This window comes from Nicotiana tomentosiformis, chromosome 1 (assembly GCF_000390325.3).
Source record: "Nicotiana tomentosiformis chromosome 1, ASM39032v3, whole genome shotgun sequence".
In the NCBI taxonomy this organism is placed as follows: Eukaryota; Viridiplantae; Streptophyta; class Magnoliopsida; order Solanales; family Solanaceae; genus Nicotiana; species Nicotiana tomentosiformis.
Window position 1 is genome coordinate 85,393,768 of NC_090812.1, and position 15,809 is coordinate 85,409,576.

Sequence of the window (15,809 nt, forward strand, 5' to 3'; positions counted from 1 at the left end):
TAAAACACCACCAGAAAACAAAAACTTTTCTGGAAATTACTCTTCACACCGGAAAAAATAAAAGTTGTCAGAATTTGATGTAATTTATATAGATAGGTTCGGAATCACTGGAGGAGTAAGTTGTCCCGAAGAAGTTTTGTCAAAAAGTGGCCGGAATGGCTCACATGCGCCGGAAAACTTACTGTAGCTCGCAGGAACCCTAGTTCTGGCGGTGCGTGGAGGCGCGTGACTTAAGATTAAGATGCTTACAGGACTATCTTGAGAAATATACATATTATATAGACGCTTGAGTTGCTTCCCAATCCTAAATAGAAGCTTTTATTCGTAGGCAAGAAGGGAAGCAGCTTTACTTGAGCCAATAGCTTTCAAGGTGCACGTTGTCACACCAAGGACATCCAGAATTTGATTTTATAGGGGGTGTGAGAAAGCACGGGAGAAAATATGTTATTGATATTTGGATAATAAATACAATACAAGAGGTCCCTATTTATAGCTATACACTACAAGGAGATATTACTCCTCTTCCAATGTGGGACAAGAATACACTATACATATCTGTAAACTAACACTCCCCCTCAAGTCGGTGCATACACATCATATGTACCGATCTTGTTACACATGTAGCTAATACGAGAACCAATAAGAGACTTAGTGAAAATATCTGCTAGTTGATCATTCGACTTTACAAACTTTGTAACAATATCTCCTGAAAGTATTTTTTCTCTGACAAAGTGACAGTCGATCTCAATGTGTTTAGTCCTCTCATGGAACACCGGATTTGACGCAATATGAAGAGTAGCTTGGTTATCACACATTAGTTCCATCTTGCTGATTTCTCCGAATTTTAACTCCTTGAGCAACTGCTTGACCCAAAATAACTCACACGTCGTCATAGCCATGGCCCGATATTCGGCTTCGGCGCTAGATCGAGCAACTACATTCTGTTTCTTGCTCTTCCACGAGACCAAATTACCTCCTACTAGAACACAATATCCAGACATAGAACGTCTATCAAAGGGTGATCTTGCCCAATCAGCATCTGTGTACCCAACAATCTGCTCGTGGCCTTGATCCTCGAATAGTAATCCTTTGCCCGGAGCTGACTTTATATACCGAAGAATGCGAACAACTGCATCCCAGTGACTATCACAGGGAGAATCCATAAACTGACTTACAACACTCACCGGAAAAGAAATGTCAGGTCTAGTCACTGTGAGGTAATTCAATTTGCCAACCAACCTCCTATATCTCGTAGGGTCTCTAAGAGGCTCCCCCTGTCCAGGTAGAAGCTTAGCATTCGGATCCATAGGAGAGTCAATAGATCTGCAACCCATCATTCCAGTCTCCTCAAGAATGTCTAAGGCATACTTCCGCTGTGAAATAACAATACCTGAGTTAGACTGAGCAACCTCAATACCTAGAAAATACTTCAATCTGCCCAGATCCTTAGTCTGGAAGTGCTGAAAGAGATGTTGCTTCAGATTAGTAATACCATCCTGATCATTGCCAGTAATAACAATATCATCAACATAAATCACTAGATAAATACACAGATTAGGAGCAGAATGCCGATAAAACACAGAGTGATCAGCCTCACTACGAGTCATACCGAACTCCTGAATAATTGTGCTGAACTTACCAAACCAAGCTCGAGGGGACTGTTTCAAACCATATAGTGACCTGCGCAATCTGCACACACAACCATTAAACTCCCCCTAAGCAACAAAACCAGGTGGTTGCTCCATATAAACTTCTTCCTCAAGATCACTGTGGAGAAAAGCATTCTTAATGTCTAACTGATAAAGAGGCCAATGACGTACAACAGCCATGGACAAAAAGAGACGAACAGATGCTACTTTAGCCACGGGAGAGAACATATCACTATAATCAAGCCCAAAAATCTGAGTATATCCTTTTGCAACAAGACGAGCCTTAAACCGATCAACCTGGCCATCCGGACCGACTTTGACTGCATAAACCCAACGACAACCAACAGTAGACTTACCTGCAGGAAGAGGAACAAGCTCCCAAGTGCAACTCGCATGTAAAGCAGACATCTCGTCAATCAAAGCATGTCGCCATCCTGGATGAGATAATGCCTCACCTGTAGACTTAGGGATAGAAACAGTGGACAAAGAAGATATAAAAGCATAATGAGGTGACGACAGACAATGATAACTTAAACCGACATAGTGGGGATTAGGATTAAGTGTGGATCATACACCTTTGCGGAGTGCAATTGGTTGACTAAGAGGAGACAAGTCCGCAGTAGGTGCAGAATCTGATGCGGGGCGTGAATCACCTGGGCCTGATGCTGGATATGGACGACGATGATAAGTCAAGAGTGGTGGAGCTGCCGAAGGTTGAACTGGATTATGTGGAGGAACTGGAGCTATAGGTGGTGGAGCTACAACTGGAGCTGTAGGTGGTGGAACTAGAGTAACTGAATCTCCAAAAGATGAAACTGGTAGTACCTTAGAAATATCTAAGTGATGACCTGAACCTGTGAAGTATGATTGGGTTTCAAAGAAGGTAACATCAGCAGACTGAACCTGTGAAGTATGATTGGGTTTCAAAGAAGGTAACATCAGCAGACATAAGGTACTGCTGGAGGTTAGGAGAGTAGCATCGATACCCCTTTTGTGTTCTCGAGAAACCTAGAAATACGCACTTAAGAGCACGAGGAGCTAACTTATCCGTTCCTGGAATAAGGTTATGCACAAAACAAGTGCTTCCAAAGATACGAGGTGGAAGAGAGAACAAAGGTAAGTGGTAAAACATGACAAAGAATGGAACTTGGTTCTGGATAGCTGAAGATGTCATACGATTAATAAGATAGCAAGATGTAAGAACTGCATCCCCCAAAAACGCAACGGAGCATGAGATTGTATGAGTAGGGTACGAGCAGTTTCAATAAAATGTCTATTCTTTCTTTCAGCTACCCCATTTTGTTGAGATGTGTACAGACAAGATGTTTGATGAATAATCCCATGAGATTTCATAAACTGCTGAAATGGGGAAGACAAATACTCTCGGGCATTATCACTACGAAATGTGCGAATAGAAACCCCAAATTGATTTTGAATTTCAGCGTGGAAGGTCTGGAAAATAGAAAACAGCTCAGATCGATTTTTTATCAAAAATATCCAAGTGCACCTGGAATAATCATCAATGAAACTGACAAAGTAGCGGAATCCCAAGGTGGAACTGACCCGACTAGGACCCCAAACATCTGAATGGACTAAAGTAAAAGGTGACTCTGCTCGATTATCAAGACGCCTAAGGAAATGGGAGCGAGTATGCTTACCGAGCTGACATGACTCACACTCTAGAGCTGACAAGTGAGATAAACCAGATACCATTTTCTGAAGTTTTGACAAACTGGGATGTCCCAACCGTTTATGTAATAAATCTGGTGAATCAGTAACAAGACATGTTGTAGATGGAAGACAAGATGCGAGTCCATGTATTTAGCAAGGATAAGGTAATAAAGTCCGTTTGATTCACGCCCGGTACCAATGATCCGCCCCGTACTGCGTTCTTGTATAAAAACATGGTCATCAAGAAATAAAATAACGCATTTAAGTGATTTGGCTAAGCGACTAACAACTATGAGATTAAAAGGACTATTGCGAACATAAAGGACTGAATCTAAAGGTAAGGAAGAAAGTGGGCTTGCTTGACCTATTGCAGTTGCCATGGTTTGAGACCCATTGGCTATTGTGACTTTTGGAAGAGATTGAGAATACGAAATAGTAGTGAAAAGAGATTTGTTACCAGAAATATGATCTGATGCACCTGAATCAATGACCCAAGACTCAGAGGATGAAGATTGGGAAAAACAAGTCACGCTATTACCTGTTTGAACAACAGAAGCTATCTCAGAAGATGTCTGCTTACATGCTTTGTACTAAAGGAACTCAATATAATCTGCTAAAGAAACCATCCGACTATTCAAAGCATCGGTTCCCATGTCGCTACAATTTGTAGTAGTAGGGTTAACTTGAAATAGTGGAAATAAGTAACTCCGGTGAGAAAACTGAAGAAATAGTTTGAAAACACTGTTTACAACAGTAAAAACAGAACACTGTTCTGCGCCGGAATCTACTGTAGCTGACGGAAAAACTCAAAGTAGTCGGAATGAAACGAAAAACAGTAGGGGTAGGATCGGAATTACCAGGCGACCCAACTATTCTGAAGGAAGTTTTTCAAAAAATGGCCGGAAGTGGTCGTACGTGTCGGCGCGTGAGCTCACGCGCGTGAGCTTCTGGTGGCGCGTGGAGGCGCGTGAGGAGGCTGCTGCCGGAGATTTTCACTGGGGTTTGGTCGCCGGACAGTGACTACTCTTGTGGTAGTGTTGGATTTTGCACAACACTGACGGAGATAAAGCAGACGCAAACAGCCTTGAAAAAGTCACCGGAAAAGACTTCCGGTGACTGATTTCTCTTCCTGGAATCGCTGGAATTTATGCACAGCGATAAATCTCTCACAATTGCTCTGATACCATGTGAGAAAGCATGGGAGAAAATATGTTATTGATATTTGGATAATAAATACAATACAAGAGGTCCCTATTTATAGCTATACACTACAAGGAGATATTACTTCTCTTCCAATGTGGGACAAAAATACACTATACATATCTGTAAACTAACAAGGGGAATATCGTTTAAAGATAAAAAAGATAGCGTGCAGAAGATTGCATACATTAGAGATGCAAAATACAGAATACCCATACTCCCAGATAATGCAGTATGCCTTTTGCATGACCCACTGGTTGAATGGAAGCACCTGGTCAATTTACTAGGTGTGTTAGTGATTTTTGCTGCTTCCTTCCCCTTTCTAAACTACATACTATCTAAAATGTTAGGGGGACAGAAGCCCAGTCAATCTGACTAGGTGATGTTAGTGGTTTCCGCTTCTTTCTCCCACTTCTAAATGCGTACTTTCTCAAATTTAGGAGCATAGAAACTTAAGCAGCTGCCTACCTGAGGAGGTGCATGGGAACATAAGAGAATAGACTTTACCTGTCATATTTTCCATACCTTAGTTAATTACAGTGTTATCCTGATAATGATCTGTTTTCTGTATCTAGGCTGAATCGAGATTCAATCGCTTTTGGCTGAAAGGATGCTGCTACAGATCCTTAGTTTACATCATTGTGGTTCTTATTCTATAAGTACTTCCCCTATCAACTACTTCCTTCTTTTTTCTTAGGTTATTTGCCTCTTAGGTTGTTTGCAAGGAAAGGAACAATAGATGTTTTGATGGAATAGCAACTCCAAACCACTTCCTTAAGGCTAATATACTGTTTGGCCAAGCTTCTTCAAAGTCCAAAGCCCTTTTTTGTCTTCAAAAAAGTATCTTTTTTTCCCAAAGTTGAGGTGTTTGGCCAAACTTTTGGAAGGAAAAAAAAGTGCTTTTGAGTAAAGCAGAAGCTCTTGAGAAGTAGAAAAAGTAGTTTTTTCCCGGAAGCATTTTTTTGAAAAGCACTTTTGAGAAAAATAAACTTAGAAACACTTTTTAAAGTTTGGCCAAACACTAATTGCTGCTTAAAAGTGTTTTTCAGATTTATTAGCCAAACACAAACTGCTTCTCACCAAAAGTACTTTTTTGAAAAATACTTTTTTGAAAAGTGATTTTCAAACAAAGCACTTTTCAAAATAAGTTTATTTTAGAAGCTTGTCAACCGGCTATAAATGTCTTTTATTTTTACAGCTAGAGTACCCTAACACCTGTAAATTCCCCTAGACATTTTTTTCGACTTTGTTAGCTCATTAACCCTAGTATAGGACTCTTTGTTTTGGAGCTAGCAAACTCTTTTGTTTTCCTATTTTTGCATCTTCTTGGTGCCATTTATAATATCTCTTACTTCACCAAAAAAAATAAGTTCCCAAAATATGACTACCTTGAGTTGGCCAAAGCATAACCAAAGCTTGGGCACACCAGTGTTTGCGTGAATTTTATGGATGTTCCTTACCTTTATCCTTCTGTGCTTATGTAGCATCTGTCTTGGTTAATCTTTTCTGAAGTCTATAGTGTATTTCTGTGTTGCAACATGAGTTTACTGTCAATCTTACTGTTTGACCTCAATTTTGGGTTCTTTTTGATTTTGAAAGACATCGTTTAACAGGTTGGCATGGCTGCTACTCTTGCTGGTGTCTGTCAGGTGCCTCTCACTGCGGTTTTGCTTCTCTTTGAACTGACACAGAATTATCGGATAGTTCTGCCCCTCTTGGGAGCTGTGGGGTTGTCTTCTTGGGTTACATCTGGACAAACAAGGAAAAGTGTAGTGAAGGATAGAGAAAGACTAAAAGATGCAAGAGCCCACATGATGCAGCGACAAGGAACTTCTTTCTCCAACATTTCTAGTTTAACTTATTCTTCAGGTGTGAAACCTTCACAGAAAGAGAGTAACCTATGCAAACTTGAGAGTTCCCTCTGTCTTTATGAATCTGATGATGAAGAAAATGATTTGGCAAGGACAATTCTAGTTTCACAGGCAATGAGAACACGATATGTGACAGTTCTAATGAGCACCTTGCTAACGGAGACCATATCCCTCATGCTAGCTGAGAAGCAATCTTGTGCAATAATAGTTGATGAAAATAATTTTCTCATTGGTCTGCTGACACTTAGTGATATCCAGAATTACAGCAAGTTGCCAAGAGCAGAGGGCAATTTCCAGGAGGTAGCTTCTTGGTACATTTCAATATTCTTAACTGATGAAAAAATAAGGGAAATTGATCTAGCATGAAATTAAGCTAATTATAAGTTTTACACTGTAGAACTGGTAAAACAGGGTTGGCTGGATATTTCTTTGTTGAATTTTTAGGATTATATGTATTGTTTTAGTTTTGTAGGTTGTTTTCTGATGTGCTTTTTGACTTGGCAGAATCTTAAGATGAAATGGAAGGTGTTTAACCAAAAAATAGAATTTTCAGTCAAAGCCTATATTTAGAAGAAAACGGGTTATTGATAACCAAGTTTTACTTTACTTCCCCAACAATCTATTTGGTAAATAGCAAAAGTAATAGCGTATGTGAGAAAGCACGGGAGAAAATATATTATTGATATTAGATATTCAATATAATACAAGAGGTCCTACACATCATATAGCTATAGTCTACAAACTACATATTACTCTCATTCCAATGTGGGACTACACATAACTAACACTCCCCCTCAAGCCGGTGCATACATATCATATGTACCGAGCTTGTTACACATGTAACTAATACGAGAACCAGTAAGAGACTTAGTGAAAATATCTGCTAGTTGATCATTTGACTTTACAAACTTTGTAAAAATATCTCCTGAAAGTATTTTTTCTCTGACAAAGTAACAGTCGATCTCAATGTGTTTAGTCCTCTCATGGAATACCGGATTTGACGCAATATGAAGAGCAGCTTGGTTATCACACACCAGTTCCATCTTGCTGATTTCTCCAAACTTTAACTCCTTGAGCAACTGCTTGACCCAAACTAACTCTCACGTTGCCATAGCCATTGCCCGATATTCGACGTCGGCGCCAGATCGAGCAACTACATTCTGTTTCTTGCTCTTCCACGAGACCAAATTACCTCCTACTAGAACACAATATCCAGGCGTAGAACGTCTATCAAAAGGTGATCCTGCCCAATCAGCATTTGTGTACCCAACAATTTGCTCGTGGCCTCGATCCTCGAGTAGTAATCCTTTGCTTGGAGATGACTTTATATACCGAAGAATGCGAACAACTGCATCCCAGTGACTATCACAGGAGAATCCATAAACTGACTTACAACACTCACCGGAAAAGAAATGTCAGGTCTAGTCACTGTGAGGTAATTCAATTTGCCAACCAACCTCCTATATCTCGTAGGGTCTCTAAGAGGCTCCCCGTGTCTAGGCAGAAGCTTAGCATTCGGATCCATAAGAGAGTCAATAGGTCTGCAACCCATCATTCCAGTCTCCTCAAAAATGTCTAAGGCATAATTCCGCTGTGAAATAACAATACCTGAGCTAGACTGAGGCACTGAGCAACCTCAATACCTAGAAAATACTTCAATCTGCCCAGATCCTTAGTCTGGAAGTGCTGAAAGAGATGTTGCTTCAGATTAGTAATATCATCCTGATCATTGCCAGTAATAACAATATCATCAACATAAACCACTAGATAAATACACAGATTAGGAGTAAAGTGCCGATAAAACACAGAGAGATCAGCCTCACTACGAGTCATGGCGAACTCCTGAATAATTATGCTGAACTTACCAAACCAAGCTCGAGGGACTGTTTCAAACCATATAGTGACCTGCGCAATCTGCACACACAACCATTAAACTCCCCCTGAGCAACAAAACCAGGTGGTTGCTCCATATAAACTTCTTCCTCAAGATCACCGTGGAGAAAAGCATTCTTAATGTCTAACTGATAAAGAGGCCAATGACGTACAACAGCCATGGACAAAAAGAGACGAACAAATGCTACTTTAGCCACGGGAGAGAAAATATCACTATAATCAAGCCCAAAAATCTGAGTATATCCTTTTGCAACAAGACGAGCCTTAAGCCGATCAACCTGGCCATCCGGGCCGACTTTGACCGCATAAACCTAACGACAACCAACATTAGACTTACCTGCAGGAAGAGGAACAAGCTCCCAAGTGCCACTCGCATGTAAAGCAGACATCTCGTCAATCATAGCATGTCGCCATCCTGGATGAGATAGTGCCTCACCTGTAGACTTAGGGATAGAAACAGTGGACAAAGAAGATATAAAAGCATAATGAGGTGATGACAGACGATGATGACTTAAACCGACATAGTGGGGATTAGGATTAAGTGTGGATCGTACGCCTTTGCGGAGTGCAATTGGTTGACTAAGAGGAGACAAGATCGTAGTAGGTGCAGAATCTGATGCAGGGCGTGAATCACTTGGGCATGATGTTGGATGTGGACGACGATGATAAGTCAAGAGTGGTGGAGCTGCAGAAGGTTGAACTGGATTATGTGGAGGAACTGGAGGTGGAGCTACAACTGGAGCTGTAGGTGGTGGAACTGGAGCTATAAGTGGTGGAGCTACAACTGGAGCTGGAGATGTAGAGGAAGATGAATGAGAGATAGTGACTGAATCTCCAAAAAATGAAATTGGTAGTACCTCAGAAATATCTAAGTGATGACATGAACCTGTGAAGTATGATTGAGTTTCAAAGAAGGTAACATCAGCGGACATAAGGTACCGCTGAAGGTCAAGAGAGTAGCATCGATACCCCTTTTGTGTTCTCGAGTAACCTAGAAATACGCACTTAAGAGCACGAGGAGCTAACTTATCTGTTCCTGGAGTAAGGTTATGGACAAAACAAGTGATTCCAAAGATACAGGGTGGAAGAGAGAACAAAGGTAAGTGGGGAAACATGACAAAGAATGGAACTTGGTTTTGGATAGCTGAAGATGGCATACGATTAATAAGATAGCAAGATATAAGAACTGCATCCCCCCAAAAACGAAACGGAGCATGAGATTGTATGAGTAGGGTACGAGCAATTTCAATAAGATGTCTATTTTTTCTTTCAGCTACCCCATTTTGTTGAGATGTGTACAGACAAGATGTTTGATGAATAATCCCATGAGATTTCATAAACTGCTGAAATGGGGAAGACAAATACTCTCGGGCATTATCACTAGGAAATGTGCGAATAGAAACCCCAAATTGATTTTGAATTTTTAGCGTGGAAGGTCTGGAAAAATAGAAAACAACTCAGATCGATTTTTTATCAAAAATATCCAAGTGCACCTTGAATAATCATCAATTATTCAATAAAACTGACAAAGTAGCAGAATCCCAAGGTGGAACTGACCCGACTAGGACCCCAAACATTTGAGAATGGACTAAAGTAAAAGGTGACTCTGCTTGATTATCAAGACGCCGAGCGAAATGGAAGCGAGTATGCTTATCGAACTGACATGACTCACACTCTAGAGCTGACAAGTGAGATAAACCAGATACCATTTTATGAAGTTTTGACAAATTGGGATGTCCCGACCGTTTATGTAATAAATTTGGTGTATTAGTAACAGGACAAGTTGTTGAAGGAAGACAAGATGTGAGTCCGTGTGATTTAGCAAGGATAAGGTAATAAAGTCCGTTTGATTCACGTCCGGTACCAATAATTCGTCCCGTACTGCGTTCCTGTATAAAAACATGGTCATCAAGAAATAAAACAACGCATTTAAGTGATTTGGCTAAGCGACTAATAGTTATGAGATTAAAAGGACTATTGGGAACATAAATGACTGAATATAAAGGTAAGGAAGGAAGTGAGCTTGCTTGACTTATTGCTGTTGCCATTGTTTGAGACCTATTGGCCATTGTGACTCTTGAAAGAGATTGAAAATACGAAATAGTAGTGAAAAGAGATTTGTTACCAGAAATATGATCTGATGCACCTGAATCAATGACCCAAAACTCAGATGATGAAGATTGGGAGAAACAAGTCACGCTATTACCTGTTTAAACAACAGAAGCTATCACAGAAGATGTCTGCTTACATGCTTTGTACCGAAGGAACTCAATATAATCTGCTAAAGAAACCATCCGACTATTCAAAGTATCGGTTCCCATGTCGCTACAATTTGTAGTAATAGGATGGATAGACTCGGAAAATTGTAAAGTTATCGGAATTTGTCGTAACCAGGATCGAGCAAGCTGTCTTGAAGAAATGGTTTCAAAAAATGTCCGGAAAGGTCACTTTTACGCCGGAAAAATATAAAAATGGTCGAAATTTGATTTGAATTAGATGGGTAGGCTCGGAATTGTGAGGAGAGCAGACTGTCCTGAAGAAGCTTAGTGAAAAAATGGCCGGAAAGTGGCCGGAACCCTCGCCGTAAAAGTTGTTACCGGCGCGTGAAGGCGCGTGGCATTTTTTCTGCCAGATAAATTTTCAGGGGTTGGTCGTCGGAGGGTGATCCCTTGTGGTGGTGTTGGTTTTTGCACAATACCGACAGGCCTTAGGTCACCCGAAAATTTGCACGATGACTAAGTTCTTTCTTCCCGGTTAACGCTGGAATGACGCACATCGATCTTTTCTCACTAATGCTATGATACCATGTGAGAAAGCACGGGAGAAAATATATTATTGATATTAGATACTCAATATAATACAAGAGGTCATATTTATAGCTATAGTCTACAAAGTACATATTACTCTCATTCAAATGTGGGACTACACATAACTAACAACGTAAATTAACAAAGAGAAATAAGGAATGTAACAACAGTCAATCCCTAAAATCAAGGTAGAAAACTTTGATAAAGCAGAGAATTATAGAATGTATTTCAGTAGTACTTGGAACTTGTCCTTACAAATAAAATTCTTTATCCTTATATAGGGGCGTACAATCATAACATTTTTCGCACTTAATTCGAATTCATTATGAGCATTAATTGTATTGATTGCCCGTTATCATAGATAACCATAACTGACGTATTTGTAACTATAAATGCTTTATAACGGCTCTGATTCCCCTTCCTTATTTACTTCTGGTTTGTGTATCTTCCCTTCTTTTTAGCCTTTATTCATTCAGTTCTCGCCTCTTCTTTGACAACTGTCAAGCCCGATCCTCTGTTCTGTACTGTCTCGTGGGTGTTTCCCCCGTACCTTCCTTATATTCTTAATTCTGTTAATTGAGAGTGTCACTTGTCACTATGCCATTGTTCCACGCGTCATGTTTCATCCACGTGTAATATCTTTTTTCCACCAATACAGATAATCCCCCACTTTCTGAATATTCTCAACTGAATATTCGGGTAAGTTTTTATGGCGGGAATTCTTTGCCGTCGTTTTTCGAGTATCATCGTGTCATCTTCAGAACCGATGTGACGTACGTCACGTCTATTTAATGCCCATGCCAGGTGGCTTCTATCGATTGGCTCTGCAGTTTTTTAGCGCTTTTTAGGGTTTTTCAGCGGCTGCGTCAGTCACGAAGTGACGGTTCCATTATGACGCTTCATAATGACTAACTTTAATGATGGTCGTGTCTTCTTATTAATACTTCATTCCTTTTTGATCTCTTGGAGTCTTCCTTCTTCAGTATCCACCACATTACTTCTTTGTATTTCTGCATCTTCTCTTTGATATTCCTTTGGACAATCATGTCTTCTTCTACACCAGACCCCCGTAAGGTTGTGATTGTTGACGAACTTGATCTTTCTACTGCTCCTACTAGAAGTAGGAGAGGTGGTAGACTTCGTAGTCTTGGTTCACTATCTAATCGTGGTTCTTCTTCCCAGGGTAGTGCTCTTCTTCTAGACCTAGGGCTCCTTTAACCCCTAGATCTTCTTCTAGGAATAGAGATTTAAATGATCCAGTGCGCGAACCCACAGTTGCAGAGATTGTTCCTCAAGAATTTTCTTTTGTAACTGACCGTGAAACCATAAGGAATCAAATTTCTTCTATAGCCTCCCTCAATACCGCTAACCTTTATCCAAGTTTAATCAGTACTGGTCTTCTCTCCCGGGTTCGAAGAGAATATTACTGAAACCAGATTTCCCAATTTTAGTCCCTGGTGCCAACCAGAGAATTACTCCATACCATGTTGGTTTTTCCTTTGTTTACACCTACCCTTTTACTTTAGGGTTCAAACCACCTATTGAACCAGTAATCATTGAATTCTGTCGTTATTTCAACGTGTGTCTTGGCCAGATTGGCCACATAGTATGGAGGGCTGTTCATGCCTTCGTTATTTATCAGATTTGGTTTCCATGCCTTTCACTTTTCAGCACTTGCTTCATCTCTACTCCCCTAAATTGTTTCGTGAAGTAGTTTTTACTCTCGTGGCTAGAAGTAAGAGAGTGTTGGTTAGCCTTGAAGACGATTGGGACCGTGGCTGGTACGCTCGTTTTGTTGCTGCTCCCACTAGTGCATTAATGGGTGAAGAAAATATGCCTTTCCCGGAGAAATGGAACTTTGCACGTAAGCTTTCTTCTCCTCTTTTTTTTTGTCTTAAAAAAACTCCATGTAATCATATACCCACTTCTTCAGCAACTATGGAAGTTTTTTATGCTTGGGTAGAAAAGATGTTAACTGCTGCGCCTATGGAGAAAAGATCCTGGAAATACTTTTCTCAAAGATTTGGTTGGAAAGTGAAGACGCACGGTACTTTTTACCTTCATTGTTTTTCCTTTTCTCTTCCTTGTTTGTTCAATGATTTCTCATCCTTCCCTTTTTTTTTACTAAGGTTTCCGATTCGTGGTATTAGTCCCGCGTCTGTTCCATCAACTAGGCTTTCCGTGATTCTTGCTCAGGAAAGAATTTTAAGTGCTTCTTCTTCAAAAAGGAAAACTGACGGAGCCCGTGGCTCTGATGACGAAGAAGAAACAGAGGAGGGTTCTTTGGTGCAAAGGTCACGCGTCAGGAGACGCGTGGTTTCTGATGATGAAACTACTCCTTCTCATGACCCTCTATCTAGTTCAATCCCTTTTAGACTCACGGATGAGCTAGAGAGTACCCCTTTAGTGATTTCTTATGATGATGCTGTTGATCCTCCTCCAAGTTCTGTTGATAGATTGTTTGCTCATGGCTTCGAGGGTGATGAAGTTTTGGGCCTGTTTCTGAAGAATTGCCCCTTGCTTCCCTTCCAGTTTCAGTTTTCATTAACCCTTCCGCGTCCTTACCTGATGATACTCCTGTTGTTATTCTCGTGGCTGCTTCTACTCCGTCATCTATTCCCGTGACTGCTTCTCATGCAGAGGCCGAACCTTCTAGCAGCAGAAGGGCAATGAAAAGAGTTGTTGTTGAGGTTCCTGAAGGTGAGAACTTATTAAGAAAATCCGGTCAAGCCGACGTGTAGTTGAAACCTATGCTCGGCCCCGTAGAGAAGAAGAAGTTAGAAAGCCATAGCTCACTCACTTTAATGAATGATATCGTTCATTCTTCCTTGAAAGTACAAGCTTAATTATATTTCCTTTCTTTTCTCTTTCTTATTCATAACTCTTCCTCCTTTTTTGCAGATCAACTTGATTGGCACAGAGCTTATGAAAAGAGTTTCTCAGGCGGACCGGCAAGTTATAGATTTGCGCACCGAGGCTGATAACTGGAAGGAACAATTCGAAGGTCTTCAATTGGAAAAAGAGGTTCTGGCGGAAGAGAAGAATGCTTTGGAACAACAGATGAGAGTGATTGCCTCTGAATTAGCAGTTGAAAAAGCTTCCTCTAGCCAGGTTGGAAAGGATAAGTATATACTTGAATCCTCCTTTGCTGAACAACTTTCCAAGGCAACTGAAGAAATAAGGAGTTTGAAGGAACTCCTTAATCAAAAAGAGGTTTATGCGAGAGAATTGGTTCAAACACTTACTCAAGTTCAGGAAGATCTCCGTGCCTCTACTTATAAGATTCAGTTCTTGGAAAGTTCTCTCGCTTCTTTGAAGACAGCTTACGATGCCTCTGAAGCAGAAAAAGAAGAGCTGAGAGCTGAGATTTACCAGTGGGAGAAGGATTATGAGATTCTCGAGGATAATCTATCGTTGGATGTAAGTTGGGCTTTCTTAAACACTCGTCTCGAGACTCTAGTTGAAGCCAACCACGAGGGTTTTGACCTTAATGCTGAGATTGCTAAGGCTAAAGAAGCAATTGATAAAACTCAGCAACGTCAAATCTTTTCCTCACCTGAAGACGAAGGTCCCGAAGGTGATGGAGATTGACTTGTTCCTGGTGGGGCTGATGTTCAAGCCTCTTCTTCTCAAGTTAATCATTCTGCTCCCGTTGATGATGCTCCCGTGGATGATGCTCCTTATTTTTCTCCTGCTTTTTTGTTAACTTTTATTTTGTCGCTTTTCTCTTAGCTTAACAACTTTTTGGAAGGTTGTTTTTTGGTTACCCCTGTCTTCTTTTGGGGTTTAATGACAAACTAATACCTCTGTTGTTCCCAAGGTTTAATATATATATGTTTCGGCTGCTTTTACCGTTTATTCTGCTCTTTGATATTTGAGCTTTTTTCTTGCATTTAAAAATGTTTTAACAATCCGTGACTTTAATAAACACAGGTTTTCATAAAATAGAGCCCTTTTATGTTAATGACACTGATGAAGATGACGTCTCATCTTCACATTGGTGTAAATATATGAAAGACAGAGTAGACATGATAAAAGAAATAGTTTGAGGAAGTTTTGTGCTTTGAACTTTCAAATAAATTTCGTACATTTTCATAATTATTCGTACAACACTTTCATAACTGCTTTCTTTGTAGCAGATTTTAAGATACAAAATCGGGTCTATTATCCCGTGACTAGATTTTGGCCTTAACCTAAAACTCGTAAGAACATGTAATGTATCTTGTATCCTTTTCGCGAGTTCACACCTTGATCCGTGGTTTCTTCAAGGTTTTTGATTCAGGCTTTTTGCTCTCTTCTATATGCATAGTCCCCCCAGTGTTAGAGCTTTGAAGTATGAAATCTCGAACACTGGATTACTCCTTCCTTTTGGTCCATTCCCTGAAAAGGGAAATACAAACGGGACTCGCAGATATACATTTAGATGATGACTGCATAACCCCTTTTTCCATCAGAAAGGTTGCAACCTAAACCGGGAATAATTTAGTATTTCGCGTGTCTTTTGGGTCTAATATCATCATTTGGTACGGGCTAGCTTTTTGCCTATCATCTAAAATTGTTAGTAAATTTCAAAAGAAGAAAATAAAATCGTATCTGAGTGATACCTGCCCATGGGTACTTCCTTCGTCTAGAAGTAATACTTCTTCAGATGAACAGCGTTCCAGTTTGATGGTAGTATCTTGCCATCCATGGTTTCCAACTCATATGCTCCCTTTCCA

The 15,809-nt window shown here is 40.3% G+C and overlaps 1 protein-coding gene across 2 annotated transcripts in view; it reads left to right on the forward strand.

The window, feature by feature from the left end:
• Positions 1-14,949, forward strand: part of LOC104108635 (chloride channel protein CLC-e) — a 37,189-nt gene extending 22,240 nt beyond the window's left edge. For both annotated transcript variants that reach the window (XM_070186696.1, XM_070186691.1), the window contains 2 exons: positions 6,134-6,691; positions 13,993-14,949. In XM_070186696.1, the coding sequence (XP_070042797.1) occupies positions 6,134-6,691; positions 13,993-14,682 (1,248 nt within the window). In that variant the 3' untranslated portion in view covers positions 14,683-14,949. The remainder of the gene's footprint in view (positions 1-6,133; positions 6,692-13,992) is intronic.
• The last annotated feature ends 860 nt before the right edge of the window (positions 14,950-15,809 follow it).